The sequence below is a fragment of the Strix aluco genome, chromosome 16, assembly GCF_031877795.1.
Source record: "Strix aluco isolate bStrAlu1 chromosome 16, bStrAlu1.hap1, whole genome shotgun sequence".
Lineage (NCBI taxonomy): Eukaryota > Metazoa > Chordata > Aves > Strigiformes > Strigidae > Strix > Strix aluco.
In genome coordinates this window covers 6,142,718-6,157,954 of record NC_133946.1, presented here as the reverse complement: position 1 = coordinate 6,157,954, position 15,237 = coordinate 6,142,718, and the positions used below count along the sequence as shown (strand labels likewise).

The 15,237-nt window shown below is 39.2% G+C and overlaps 1 protein-coding gene across 1 annotated transcript in view; it reads right to left on the bottom strand.

The window, feature by feature from the left end:
• Positions 1 to 4,898: 4,898 nt before the first annotated feature.
• LOC141931003 (uncharacterized) overlaps positions 4,899 to 15,237 on the bottom strand; it is a 79,081-nt gene continuing 68,742 nt past the window's right edge. The window contains exon 5 of the mRNA XM_074842608.1: positions 4,899 to 5,594. Within this exon, the coding sequence (XP_074698709.1) occupies positions 5,490 to 5,594 (105 nt within the window). The 3' untranslated portion in view covers positions 4,899 to 5,489. The remainder of the gene's footprint in view (positions 5,595 to 15,237) is intronic.

Sequence of the window (15,237 nt, the reverse complement as noted above, 5' to 3'; positions counted from 1 at the left end):
CTCTCTCTTTATTTTCAGTCAGAATACCTTCAAGGTATAATATCTTATAAGTCATGCTTTGTCAGGGACCAGCCCCAAAAGGTCTTAATTTCTTATCTGACTCCCATGTAAGTGGAAAAGCAGAAAAATGACCACAGATAAGGAGAGAGGGTTGCACTTATGTTAGACCCTTCAGCTGCCAAGGGGGACTGGGATAGACAGAGAATCTCTTCTCCCACAAAAGACTTAAATCAAGGTCAGCCCTCAGTATGTAGACACACAAAGATACTGACATGCCTGGTTTTGTAATTCTCTGTTGCTGTGTTCATCAAGGTCTGACATATTATTTCATTTTTTAAACTCATGAAAAATGTAGGAAACACGCATGATGAGTTGTTCAGTTCATGTCCTGGAATGTCAAAATTCAACATATATTTTATTTTATTGAAAGTTAATCAGTGGGTTATTAAATTCCTCTTATGCAGTTAAATGAATAAATAAGTAAATAACCTCCTGTTTAGAACAATATGAAATATTAAAATATAACCTCATTGCCACGCATTTTACATAGAGGTATTAACAATGATTTCATAATTAAAAGGGTCAGCTGGGTTTGTATTCCATTTTTTTATGCAACCGATAGATGCCTGGGAATCTGCAGCTGAACTCTGAAAGCAGAACATATTAAATACAACAGTAATCACCAAAATTACATACCTGTGAGGTAGTAAATTTAGTACCTATGAGGTAGTAAATGACATTGAGACTGTATATCAGTACTTGTAATATTGGTGGTTAGGATATTATGTTCCTAATATATCAGAGAATTTCCCAGCTTGCCGAGATAAGGGGTAGATAGAGTACCAAGCTTCTGATAACATAAAAAGGGCAAAGGTGAGTGCAGCTGTGTAGACACATGCCAGTCTGGTATCTGGCTCTGCATCAGCATTAGATTAGCTCGCTGATATATCAGGAGACAAGTGTGGCCACGTCTCCAAAATAATAATTAAATAAAAAATACTAATCTCCAGACCATATCAAGTTTTGATATTGGTTCCTCTGTTGTGTGGAATAATTCAAGGTAGAGATATGTCACACAGCAAGTTCAACAACTTCCCGCAGTATGAAGGAGGATCAGTCATTATTAAGCAAATACCCCTTTCTTATTTTTTAAAGGTCTTGACACTTAGTATAATTCTACTGACGTCTGGCATGTCAGCAACCCAATAAAATTTTTGCTGTCCAGCACCTCAACTGCCTAACCTAGTTTTTACAGGTATAACAACTGTTTCATTAAGAATAGCTCTGTGCAAAGAAAGCTGACAAATACTTGTCAAGACTTTGTCTAGAGTTATTTAATTTAAACATTTAACATACAGAAGCTGAAATTAATTTAGTTGTTGGTAAGCAATAATTAGAATTTTGTACAATAATGCAATGTGGGAAGCTGTGCTAATATTAAAGTAATTCCTACAATAACTTTAAGGTAAAACATGCTTTTGATGCTCAGTGAAAGATTTCTGTGTGGCTATTGTTGCTGTGTATGAAGTTTCCTGGAAGAGGATGGGTGATGCTCCACACCCCACCTCTTCAATCCCCTGTGTTGGACTGAAATCCGAATCTGCCAGGAGATTGCTTTCCTTGTAGGGAATCAGCTGCCTCGATTTGCCACGTGATGGTGTGAAATCAAAGAAAAATTTCCTAAGACAATTCTAGGTAATGTTTGGAGGGAAAAAAATACATATATTTATTTTCTATAGCATGTGAATTTGGAAAAACTAGGAACATGTTATCCTCAAGATACCTCAAAATGACTGCTGCCCGGTCTCATAAGCTCTGAATTCTTCACAGTTTTAGTTCAAACTCTGCCTTCAGTTAAGTCCTGTGTAAATCAGTAGGAAACATTTTGAAAACAATGCAATTGTTTTTTAATTCCACAGACTGGTGTGCACACTATTCTACTCAGTGCCACAATAAATGTCAGAGATACATTATTTTTATTCATAGACAATGGTATTTTAATTAATTTCACAGTCCTCTATACATAAGAAATTATAAATTGAGTATTTCTCTCAATTTATACCAAATGAATTGCCAACAAGCCAGTGGCATTCACCACAGGAGCAAGTTCATAGTGGTGGTTACCATGCTTTGAGGATGATTTTGCAGCTGAAATGCATTCATAGAAATGCATGCTTTTCTCATGCTCAACTTAAACATATCACATCTGCTATTTATTAATTTTGGGTATTTTTCATAAGCTACTGCAGTATGTTTTAATCCTTTGGTGGATGAAGTTCCTGGTATTAAATCTCATACTGATGAGGAAAATCCATGCATCAAACCATAATGGAAGACTTTGGGGCATATGAAGAATATCCTACACCTTAACTTTATTCTCTTACTGCTTTATCATGTCTCCTGTTTCTCCTACATGTCTCCAGTCATTTTTTTGTTTTTTTAAAAGTTGTATATTCTCTGGGAAAAGGACTCATATTATTTCTCACAGGGGTAGGGCTTCACTCCTGACTATAATTGTACAGTTATATTCAAGTACGATCTTAGTTTTAAGTATTTGGGGGTTAAAAAAAAAAAAAAAAAAAAAAAAACCACAACACAGAAACACCACAAAAAATGCTCTCCCAAAAAAACAAACAAGAAAAAAACCCCAAACCAAATGCCTACAGAATCAACAACAAAACAGAACACACACACCCCCAAACACCCTTAAATATCAGTTTGATGTGTTGAATGGAAGTATTTAATCACTAGCAAAAATATCAGAAAACTGACAATTATTTGGGACAACAAATATGTCCAGTATAGAACAATGGCCGTATTTATCTCCTGCAGAATTTGGCAACTGCCCAGAGCCAACAGGTGGAAGGAAACCACCACCCGTAGAAATATAAGGAGATCCTACAGCAGAGAGCAGAGGAAGACATGCAGGAATCAAGAGGGAGTCAGTGTCAAAGGGGTCTCAGAAGTAAATACAATTCAGGGGTTTTAAGACTGAGAAGTAATTTAAAAACTTCTGACGAGTTCAAAAACTGGTTATGAACATGACTAAAGAAGCTCTGGCAGAGCTGATGTGTTGAATTCATTAGAGTTCCACTCAGTTCCGCCAACTTTGCATCTACCGCTTCTGTCTTATTGTTGTTTCTTTTCTATTTTAAGAAAAACATGTAAATCCCACTGAAATCCACTGGAGTCTTTACAAGGACACAAGTAGGTCTGAGATCCCTTCTCAGCATGCCTGAGAAAGAAATGGTATCCTAAATTATTAAAACAAAGCAATTTGCAAGTCTGATTTAATTCACAGTGTTATTGTTCTGTCTATACCTTTCATATCAGTAATGAAATCAATGTAAGTGTCATTGGCCATTTTCAGAAGTGGAGAAGGAAACTAAGAGCCTCCAGGCTCCTCTGCTCAGAAGATTTCACACAAAAGCCCTTGAAATTCTTTCTCAAGGAACTCAGAAGTGTCCTTGATCCTGCAGAACTATTTCCATTGGGATCCCTTGTGATGCTGAGTGTGCATATGTCATTTTTGTGAATATACATCACTCATGTGAAGCCATTTGTAAGGCAAAACAGAAGGTGGATCAAGGCAAGAGCCAGTCCCTGAGAGTCTGTGATTAAGATCCTGTACAGGATAGAGTATGGAAAAAAAGGCTGCTTGGGTGCTTGTAAAATTTACAGGGTTTTGGTCTAAGTGTTTTTTCTTTTGGGAGGTTAATAAGTTTTTCAGCAGTGTCACTGTAAAAGGAACACAGTTGTGACGTATACTTTATAAAACTACTTGCTATATCTTTCACTGGGATTATTTTAAATCACTGCTGTTTCTTTAAAACTCTGAGTATTACGGATGGTGTTGTCAGAGTCATCATAAATAACTAAAACTGGAAAGTGTGTGTGTGTGTAAGGTGCCCTACCAGGTAGGTTGTAAAATGTTGCTTGGTGAGCACTTGGTGGTTTACAACTGAAAAAAAAAAGGAGAGGGGGACAGAGGGAGAAAATGGAAATACTGTTATACTCTACTGCAGGCAATTGCAGTTGTAAACCATACTGTCTCCTGAGAAATCTTCAGTAAAGAATTTTGAAAAACGTTCATGTGACTACAGCAAGCCTCAGGATCTATGTCAATACATGTCTCTCCAAAGGGATTCCAGATACAAAGTCATTGCCCAGTGAAAGCACACTGGATGAGCTGATTGTGTCAGTCAAATTTCAAGTGAAGGAGTGTGTTCATGTGACAGATCTGTCTGTCGTTAACTAGCAGGGACATGGAAAACACAGAGCATTGAATCACGGGCATGTCCAATGTTAATGCTGAAGGTTGTTGATATGATCTGTGATCTTATTGCTCTAGAAAAGTATGAGATATAGAAAATACTTTAAAAGAAGTTTTGTTGGGTAGATGCCTTTCCTGAGTAATCAGACAGCTTTTGGTGTGTAGATGAAGATACGTAAAATTTCAAAATATCATACTTTCATCAGAGTATCCTTTATTCTGCAGGTCATAGGACACTTGTGGCACTGGGATTCGTACTTTTTAAAGGTTGTAGGATGCTGAACTTCCAACAGATATGAATGCTGAAATCTGCTATTTTTTAATGCCTTTGGCCAAGGTACCTAAAACTCACTGTCAGAAATTGATCATTTAGATGTCAGAATTGAATTCCTCATTTGCAGCCCACTTACTGAAATGATTTCATCAGTTTAATTATTAATATCAACACGGGGCTAAAAGAAATAGAAGCTGACTCTTTTTAGTAAAACCATCTAGACGCACATAATATAAAAAGATATCTTCCTGTACAACTCAACAATTCAGAATTCTTGTTTTTTCCAAATACAATCCTAGCTATAATACTTCTTACATGAACTGCTTGACTGAAAGAAATTCAAACTTAATCTTTGAGGGGTTTTTTTCTACTTTAATGTGCAAGGTAACATACTGCAAATGTTAGCTTCAAAATTATAAGAAAAAATGCATTGTTCTTCAACTTCCAAGGTGCTCATTCAAATCTATTACATAAAATGTTGTATCAAGAATTGTTGTCATCTTAAGAACTAATCCAACTCAAACAAGATGTGTTCACACAGAGGAAATTTGACTGGGTGGTCATAGCTGTTTGTGATGGTCTTGTTATTTACATATTTATCTTCTTCATTACGACATTTAAACTGTTTCTGTTGTGGCTGTATCAAGGAATTTGCAAATCTTAGCAAATGTTGCATGCGTCTCTTCCTCATTTCTTCCAGTTTCTGCACCAGAGACTAGTAGTCTCACAAATTCATGGAAGATCTTAAGAACTCAGCAACAGGCTGAAGCCTTATTATGACACACACCCAGAAATCATGTCACAGAAAACGGGAGCTTTCCCTTGTGCTGTGAAGAAAATTCTCAGCCCCCTGCAGCATCATGCCATAACATGCAGAAGTCATTCTTCATGCTCCAGATGGTCCTGGCTGCATGTGTCATCTTCAGGTACAACAACATCAATTCATTTTTCTGTCCTCCATTCCAACAACTCCTTGGGCAGACAAAATAACCCAGCAGGAAATAAGACACCATGCTGAAATATTGTCTGCCTTTTACAGCCCTCCATCTGGAAAATAAATCAGGTAGAAAGAAAAACAGTAAATCAGGAACAGTGGGGACTTTAGAAAATGAAGTTAATGTTAATTTAGTTAGGAGAGGATATTACAGAAATGATCTTTCCTTCCATTAATTTTTAGTGCGGTTTATTAAATTACTTCTTTTCAACTCTCGTCCCTCCACTCCTCATCTGGAAAACAGAAAATCAAACGAAACAGGAAAAAATATTACCCCAGAGCTGGGAGATCTTAGCATAGAGATCATGTAACCTGTTTTTCCAATTACATGGAACCCTTGTGTGTGTGTGTGCTGATGCAGATATGTGTGTGTGCCTTAGGTTTAGAAGCAGATCGCTTTTTCAACACTCTAGCCATTTGTGTTACTCTTCTCAATCTGTCTGAGTCCTGAGGATGAGAGCTGGAAATATGGTTTGTTCCTGAACACCAGGGGTTTGATTCTCTTGCTGCAGTAGAGAAGTAAATCCTATTAAGGTTGATGGAGATTTATTGATGTCTTGGGGGGGGGGGGGGGGGGGGGGGGGGAAATTTGGGTTCATACTTGCTACATGGGTCTTAAAGAAGGGCTGAAGAATGGACTTCACATGCAGGAAGGACCACAGGGATTATGTTAGTTTCCTGATATACAAAAGGTAAACTTCACTATAGTAGTTCAAACTCTTGTTTGCACAAAAGATTTTTCAAGAGCTTTTTTTTTTTTTTTTTTCTCCCCTCTTGACCACTGTCCCATTAAAGCAGCCTGGGTAAAGCCTTTGGGTTTTTCTTAAAGGAGAAGATGGAGCCAAGTGCTCTGTTTTCTCAAGCGGGATTGGAAATCTCAGCTGGTGCTTTGCAACACAGATTTTTTTTAATCTATATCATTATTGCAGGTTAGAAGCAATGCTGTCCTGGGTTAAAAGCAATATAATGTTTACAAAGAAGGTTCATAATGTATTTATAAAATAGGTGCTGTCAAAATAGATCAGCTAGGAGATCATTTTATCCTGTAGATGCTTCTTATAGCCATATCACTCAACTCATTTGTCTTTCTAGTCCAAGTTTTATTAAATCTGAAACAATAAACCGAAATTTTTTTCCCCCTCCTCAGAAACAATAATAACTGAGTCTATGAGTTTGTGCTTTTAATAGCTTCCAAGCCACTGATCTCATTTCAGGAGTGATTTTTGCTGCCCTTCCCCTGGGGAACACTGGAGCACCCACAGCTATGTCCTCTTGGAAGCACAAAGCACTGCCCCAGCTCGCTGGGGACAGCAGAATCTCAAATTAAAATTTTCACTGATTAAGCTGGTTTGAAGCCTTCTAAAGAGCAATGTGCCAAATTCACAACATTTTAAATAAAGTTGAGCAATAGTGGTTTAATTAAAACTTGGGACGTTACGCTCACTGCAAAAATGTCTTATGCCATGATAGAAATGCTCCTGTTTAGCAGAAGGTCCTGCGTGTGTCTGGAGAACAGGATAACCTCAGAAAAAATTAGGGGAGGGATGAATCTTGGTTGATCAGTAAGTCTACAGGCATGATTATCATGGTCTTTGAAAAGAGATGGAGAAGAAAAAATTTGGAGGTAATGGAAACCAACAAACTTTCTCAGTTTGTATGAGGTTTCAAGACATTTAGATGGCTATAAATGTGGTACCAATATTTCAATAATTGCTGGGGAATGGAGGGCCAGTTCAAAACACCTCAAACCATCCATTTAACATCTGTATCTTATAAAAAAACATGGAAATAATACTTAGGGTAAATCAAAAGAGTACATATGTTGTAGTAATAGTGTAGCAGAAGACAAATGTTCCTTAGGAAAGAAAAGTTTTGTGCTGTGTTGTTTGAATTCATACACGCACTATGATATAAAAGTGTTTTAATTAATATTGCGTTTCAAAACGAGACCAGTAAGATTTCAGCATGAGACTTCCTGTAGTGTGAACAGCAGATTAGGGACAGAGTGACACAGAACTAGACCACAGCTGTCTCTTGTTCTAGCCTAGGTGGTAACATCCCCATTCTCTTGGAAATTCACCCCATAGTCATTAATGGTAAAATCACTGTGAATATTAGTTCAGGTTAGAAAGCATATTGTAATAAGAATATGCTGTGATCTTTCTGTACACTAAATTTTAAAATTTTTAAAATTAACAGGTTCTACATGTATACTCTACTAGCTTGGTTTTAAACAAAAGAATAACTCTAGGCACAAACATTTGCTTGTAGCTGGTTTAGCATTGTAAGAGTTTTGCTATCACAACTAATTACATGAACTAAATGGGAAACATGTCCATTTCATCATCCCATGGCCTCCACCATATATCAAGAAACTGTGAGTTGTTGTGTGAATATCCTCATGACACCAGCTTTATCCAAATCCTTTTCCAAACCACTTCAGCAGAATTACAAATATCGTATGGCTTAGAAAATAATGACAGCTTGAAGGTCCACGAACGGCCTCTGAATAAATCCACCATATTTTTCTGAGACTGACTGTGAAGTATGGTATTTCTCTATCTTTTTTTAGGTTATAAGGTATTGCAGGGAGAGATGGATCAACAATATTTGTTGCTCTAAGAGGAGAGAGGGTTGGCAGAAGGACTCTCACTAGATGTCACTAGTGCTGACCTGCTGAAGGAAGCTGGAGACGTGGTTTAGTTTCCCAGTCCACCTTTTCTCTCTTGTACCCATTTCAACGATACGTGGGTATCTGGTTTTCGCCATCCTTCTTTGGGGCCTCAAATAAAGAGGGCCTTTATCTCCTCTGAGGTCTTTCAGAGTTACTGCCAAACATGATTTTAATAAATCACTTTCCTGTCGTAGCAGGCTTGGACGATAGATCCTCTGTGGCACAATACTCTAACATATGTGTAGTACTCCTACAAGCTTGTTCACAGCTGGTCCAGATGATTCTATGTATAGTGCCTTGGATCTGGAGCAAGGGAATACTGTAGGGGCTTGGGCAACATTTGGTACTAATTCAAAAATAATCTGAGCTGTATTTAAATGCTTACTTGGAATATCTCACCACTTGGAGATTTTATGCTGGCAGTTGCATGAGTTATCTAAATTGTAGAATCATGGGAAAAGTGTATGTTTCTTGAAAAATGGCTCATTTTATTGTAAACTGGCTAAAACCCAGAATACACTGGCTATGAGATGAACTTGTTCAAAATGGAAAGATATTTCCAGTTAAGTTTTTATGGGAATTTATTTTTAAGTGCCAAGATTTTTTTATTTCTAAAATTGGTTCTGTCCTTCAGCTGTTGTTGTTCACTGTCTGTTTCTTGCTGACCACAGCTGTTCATAAATATGGCTTTAGCTAGCATTTCTTTATTGATCATCACCAGCCTACCTCTTTGTTTTGGAGCTGACTTCCACCCCAAAACAATCTATGTTCCTGTATGCTTCTCTCCTTCCTTGTGAACTTCAAGGACTTCAGAAATGCAGTCTGTCCCTCTTTGATGCTTTTACCAATTCTATTACTGGAAAGACTGTTTTCCTGACTCATGATATAAATTGCTGGTAAGAGGATGCCATTAGTTGTTTTATACCAGTACCTGTCTCTACTGCTTCAGGCCTGTCCTGTGTCTCTGTTGTTGACTGCTGTTGTTTTGTCAAAAGGATGGGAAGATGCTACCTCCTACATAGGGATGAAATATGTCATAGGAACTTGCAAGGCAGCCTTTGGCCATTAGACTCCATGTCCAGCAGCCATCTCTGTTGTGACAGTTTAAAAAAGGGGGGGAAAAAAAAAAAAATCAACCATGGATGGGCAGGTGGTGTGTGGTAGTCATTGATTGCATCTGAATTTTATGACTCTTGCCTTTTGTTCTCTCATCTTTTCCTTGTTGCCTTGTTCCTAGACAGTAAGAGATGTGAGATGGAACACACTATTGATTATTTCTGTGCTCAGTGTGCAGCATTATAAGGCTGGAGCTTGTAGGACTTGTTAAGATATAATAATGGTAATCTACTTTGGCTGAACTGAAGGTAAGAGAACATAACATCTATACAGACACATAATGAAGATGAAGGAGTTGAGTTCTCCATCCAGTGGGAAGAACTATGGAAATGATATATATGTTTGTATATGTTACAGAATTTTCCATAAGCTTTATGTCAGAAAGAAAACCAGAAAGGGATCTAAAATTACCTTATTTTGTGTAAGAAAGAATTTGATAAAAAATATTGGGATTTGATACTGCAAGTGTTGACTCATTGAAGTTAAACACTTGGCTTTTAAATGGAAAATTAGCAAGGACAAATATTTTTAATCTAATGGTAAAGCAGGTGATCCTGATTTGCTGTTCTGTCAAAAACAGTAAGCAAAGTCAAACACCAACTATGACCATCTATATAACTGTAGATGTTTATAGATATACATACATGTAATATTACACATTGAAGGTTGTATCCTGGGCACCTTAACCTGTTGCCAGATAATAGCACAAGAAATGAAGTAACTTCAGTGACTAACAAAAACTGAATGTAGCTGGCAGATTCCTCAAAACAGCAGCAGGCGTTAGCCAGCAGCAAGGAGGAGGCACAATGTATCCCAGCGAAGTGTTTATTGTAGAAACTACAGTTAGTCTTCTTTTCTCCAGTGCAAACTTCTAGAGCCTTTGACAGCTAATGTGAAAACATTTCTCTTGAATGTTGTCAGATGGAGCTCTTTCCAGCATGTCTGAGCACTGATTTCCCTGAGGTAAACAAAAGGAACCCAGTTTTGGGATCTGAAACATTTTAGATTGATGGTGGTGCTTGGAAATGAGGTAGTGGGGGGCCAGGGGGTGTCCCCTGTGCCCTTCCACTCCCCACTGCAGTGACAGCTGCTTTGGCAATGAAAAATCTTGGGATCTCATTTCCAGGCAAATGAGATGTTAATGACTAAAGTAAGCTGGAAGTATACAAAGAGTTTATAATAAGGAATATAGTGAGGAATATATTCATAAGGTTGAAGCAACTATCCTAAATTGCCTAATGGTAGAGAATCCATTTCAGTTGGACAGGTTTCTGGTCCTTTGCTGGAGTTGCACAATTAGTCTTGAGAGCACTCTTAAAGCATTTTTTTGGAAATATGATCATACCTAACACAAGCTAGTGACGAATTCTGCCTGTGGGAGTCTCATTCACGGAGGCAGGTTGCCTTAATAGTTTCATGCTTGATGATCTATGTGAGAGCTGATTTAAAGATTCTTGATGCTGGAGATGACATCTGAATTTCTTGACATCAGGTCAAGTTAAATAAGAGTAATAGAGAGCTGTCCGTGACAGCGGCCACATGCACTGTGTATCGTGCCAGAGCACTACATATTTGCTACAGTGGCAGGGATGCAGCTGGGCTGTGTGAGCAGCATGTGCTGTCAGACAGAGAGATGTCCACCTCCAAGCTGCTGCTGCCCTAGACCTGGGCACTTCCCGCTCCCTGGGGGTGTGAAGGGCACTGAATGTGTGGGCAGAGAGGAGGAGGAGGAGGAGACAGAGGGGTGGTAGATGACCATGGAGGAGAAAGCAGCAGCATCCCCCTTTCTTAGCGCTGTCCCTGAGCCCCAGCTTCTTGCTTCAGGAGTTACCACCATGCCCTCCTATCCAAAGATCTCTGTGGCCTTCCCATCCCTGGACTTGTTTCATTTAAGTTAGTATTCAGGCCCATTCATAAGAAAATAAGGAAGACCTCTCATCTATTTCTCTGCTTGCTGTACTGGTCTCTAGATAGATTAGGCTTCTAATCACCTGTTCTGTCAAGTTGGTGTATATATTTATGATAAACCACTGTAGGCTATCTCTTGTACTATAATATGTTCCTATTTCTTGGGGGGGGGGGGGGGGGAAGGCAAAAAAAAAATATAAGAAGTAAAAAAACCACAAACCCCAACCAACCAAAAAACCCCAACTGCTTCAATAAACTGTACAACAGGTCTCAGTCCAGAGAATGGCAGCTCCAAGGTCTGGCATGTTTTGCCTCTATGGTTGTTCACTTCAGAAGTGGCAGGTAATGTGAATATCGAACCTGAATGGCCAGGGGTGCTAGGCAAATGCTCACAGTACCCCCTTCCTCGTTATTCAGCTCACAACAAATATTTTAGATGCTCATTTGTACTGGGTTGGGGGAGTTTTTCTTTTCTTTAATCTCATAACCTCTCAGTCTGATGTTCCTGGCTGAAAGCACCCTGTTCTCATACTCCTCTTGCAGTCTAGCAAACTAGCAGCCAGCTCCATTATTTTTCATCTGTGAAATGGAATAAACAGTTTGATCTGTAGAAATATTTTTCATTTCTAGTTTCAAAGCCACAGATTTTTCCCAAGATGTTAAGAAGCTCAGTGGGTTCAGCACATTGTTAGGGGTTTGTCCAATGCTTCTTAGGGTTCAGAAATTGGTTGCAGTGTTACATTGGGAAGTAAAGACATCATGCTCTGTGTTCTTACTTCATTTCTGCTCTACAAGGGATTTTATAGAATGTGTGCTTTTATTTGAGCTCCTGCCTATAATGCTGAAAAGGCAACCAATGAATTGATGGTTGAATTCAGGACTTAGGCTTCTGGCTTCAATCCTCTGAAGAAGGCAGTAGCATTCCTCACAGTTCACTGGAGCTGATCCTAAAGCAGAAGTTTTTCTCAGTGAGGCCAAAATATTAAAAAAATTTATGGAATAAAAAATTCTAAATATTTTTAAGGCTGATTGTACTGAGGCTGTTTTTGTGGCCACTGTTTGCTCTGGCATTTATTCACTCTTGCAATATCTTCTGTCTGCCAAAGGATTTTTGCTTGTCTCTGGCCCTTTGGGAGAAGTCCCAGTTGGCTGAGTTGTCATGGGTTGGTTTCCATAGCTTTCTTATTCCCTGCCCTGAGGGAGCTTCTGAGCAGTTATCTAGTAACAAACAGATGGTTTTATTAGTAAATATGACACAGCATTAAAGAAAACAGTCCTTGAGGGTGGTGAAACACTAGAACAGGTTGCCCAAGGAGCTTGTAGCTGCCCCCTCCCTGGAGGAGGTCAGCTTTCATGGGGCTCTGAGCAACCTGATCTAGTGGAAGATGTCCCTGCTCATTGCAGGGGGGGTTGGACTAGATGACCTTTAAAGGTGCCTTCCAACCCAAACAATTCTATGATTCTATTCTAAATAAAACCAATAAAAGTTTAAACAAACCAACAGAAAACCCCACTGATATTATGTGTTGGTTTCTAAAGGAAGGTCCCAACATACTGTTCTATCACATCTAGCAAGACTGATGACAGTCACAAGTCTCTGCTTGTGTCATGGCTGTACTATGTCACCCTAAGATACAGCTCTAATTACTGGTAATTAGACTCAAGCTGAGAGAACATCAAATATCTCCAAGTATATGTCTGCAAGTAGGTCAAGGGAAGACTTTATGATCTTGATATGAAGGTAAAGTTCATCTTAACTTTTTGTCCAGGTGGTATTAAACCACTGAACTTGATGGATGACAGTGTTCTTGCAGAAGGCCTTGCAGAACTGGATCTTGAGTTAAAGCCACGTCCTGCGTGTGGATACATGTAGGGCTTCTATGGAGTGGAAGTTAAAAATTTCCCAATGTACCTGTTTAAATCATAAGGTGACTTTCCATTTTCAGATCAGACCACATATTAATTTTTGTTGGCTGCAAATGAGTGGAGTATTAGGTTTTTAACTGCTGAGTCATTTGAAATAAAATGTTGGTGACACCTACCCTATGGTTACAGAGATGTAAGTGTGTTTAGATTCCATGCCTGTGAAAGGGCCATAAACCCTTTTGAAAGCTTTGTTAGGCAGCTTCCAGTAACAGCACAGTTTTCTCTCGTAATCTTCAAACTTCTGTAATTTAACTGTATGTAACGTCTAAAATGTAAAGTATGTAAACAGACACACTCACATACACGTTGCAGTTTTCTGACATTAGAAATGCTTTCATCTACATAGTTGATTTTATTTCTAATTTCTTGAATAATCTTATTTCCTACTGATCCATCTGAGAAGTTCTATTAAGCTGCTCTTTCCTCAGCTCGTATGATGCGACATATATATCCTCTCACCAGCAGGGCTGCTTGGACAGCAGTTCAGAGCAGTCAAGAAACAGCTGGAGGGGGCAAGTGGAAGCATGTGATTTTTCTCATGTTTATCTTGGCATTTTAGATCAGTCTGAGCTTTTCCAGACTTGAGTATTCATTAATACCAAAGAAAGGAAATAAGTCATTTACGTTAAAATAGAGAATGAATGCAAAATAAATATTTTTGGCTAACTAAATTTAGCGTAGCCAGGAGATTTGTATGGGTTGAACAGAAAACCATTAACAGAAAGTTTTTAGTTTAGGGTTAACACTGGCTTTAGCATAAGGGAAACTTATACACATGGTGCTATCTACCAAGTCTATGAAAGTGAAACATAACTAGAATAAAACAGGTAAGCAGTTACTTCACTTGTAAATTCTTACCCTTAACCCCAGTCTGTTACTGCCAATGTATTAGAAAAGGTTTCAAAAAATATTTCCACAGAAAAATATTTGCAAAAAAATTAGACCTGCAAATGTTTCCCCCTCCCTCCACCACTGGCCAAGCTGTTTTCTGTTTCTCATTCATGATCAGTCGGCATGAATGACCCGTAGGAATGTGTTCAGAAGGCATACACAGCCTTGAGTATCCTATGGAAAATGTTTCTTCTGTCATCATGTTGGCAGGGAAGTGGCTTTGACCAAGCGCTGCCCTGACAGCCGTTACCAAATGGCCCCTTCTCATTCCACTCCTCTCCTTCTCATGGGGAGGGAAAGTTGGGAAGTAAGGGACAAGTCGGTTCAACCACAAGCGGGACTGGGCCCTCCAAGGAGGTAGTGGAGGGTTTTCTGAACTCTGAATTTCTGAATGGAAAGGTCTGTAATTACTGGTCTTCAGATGGAAAACGCAGCTGAGCTGTCCTGACCCATGTGTGACCATCATGCCTGTCTCCTTCAGATCTCAACCTGCTTGTAGAATAAAAAGAACAGGTGTCCTTCTGCTCTGCATCTCAGCTCCTTGCAGTACTTCTCTAGTTCAATGACAGCTGCCTACTTTAGTGATGCCAGAGCATGTCCTTGAGGATATTTATTTCTTAGCTATGGGAAAGCTGCTGCATGAGATTGTAAGGCTCCTGAATGTGCCAGCATCTGGGTGAGAGCCGCTTGCTGTGGACCAACACATCTGTACCTGGGGAGGGGCAGTGGAGGGGTCCTTCTAGGGACATAAGTCCTCTTTTTGGTACAGTGGTCAAATTTGGCAGCCTGAATGCTGCCAGTTACACTAGGGGGCTTTCAGTTTTGTTGGGGTGCTCGCTGGAGCAGCACTATTAAAACTGTATTTAACCCTGGAGCAGCCTGGCATTCAGGGCTAATGTGGGACTTGGCAAAAGTCTGGCAAGCTGCCAAATCTCTGACAATGCCTGGTGAAAACTGATTATCCGAACAAAGACGGTTTAGGACTCGGGAGATGACTAATGGTTCAGAGAGAGGAACATAGCCTGGCTGAGGATCACCAGAGCTTTCAGCCTCTCCTGCGACATGGCAGTTTGGGTTGAGTGAGTTGTAAGGATTTTCTGGCTAACAGCAGGATGAGACACCATTTGCCTATGTTGAATTGCTTTAGTCTAGCTGATTGCTCCATGCAAGTTGCAACAACT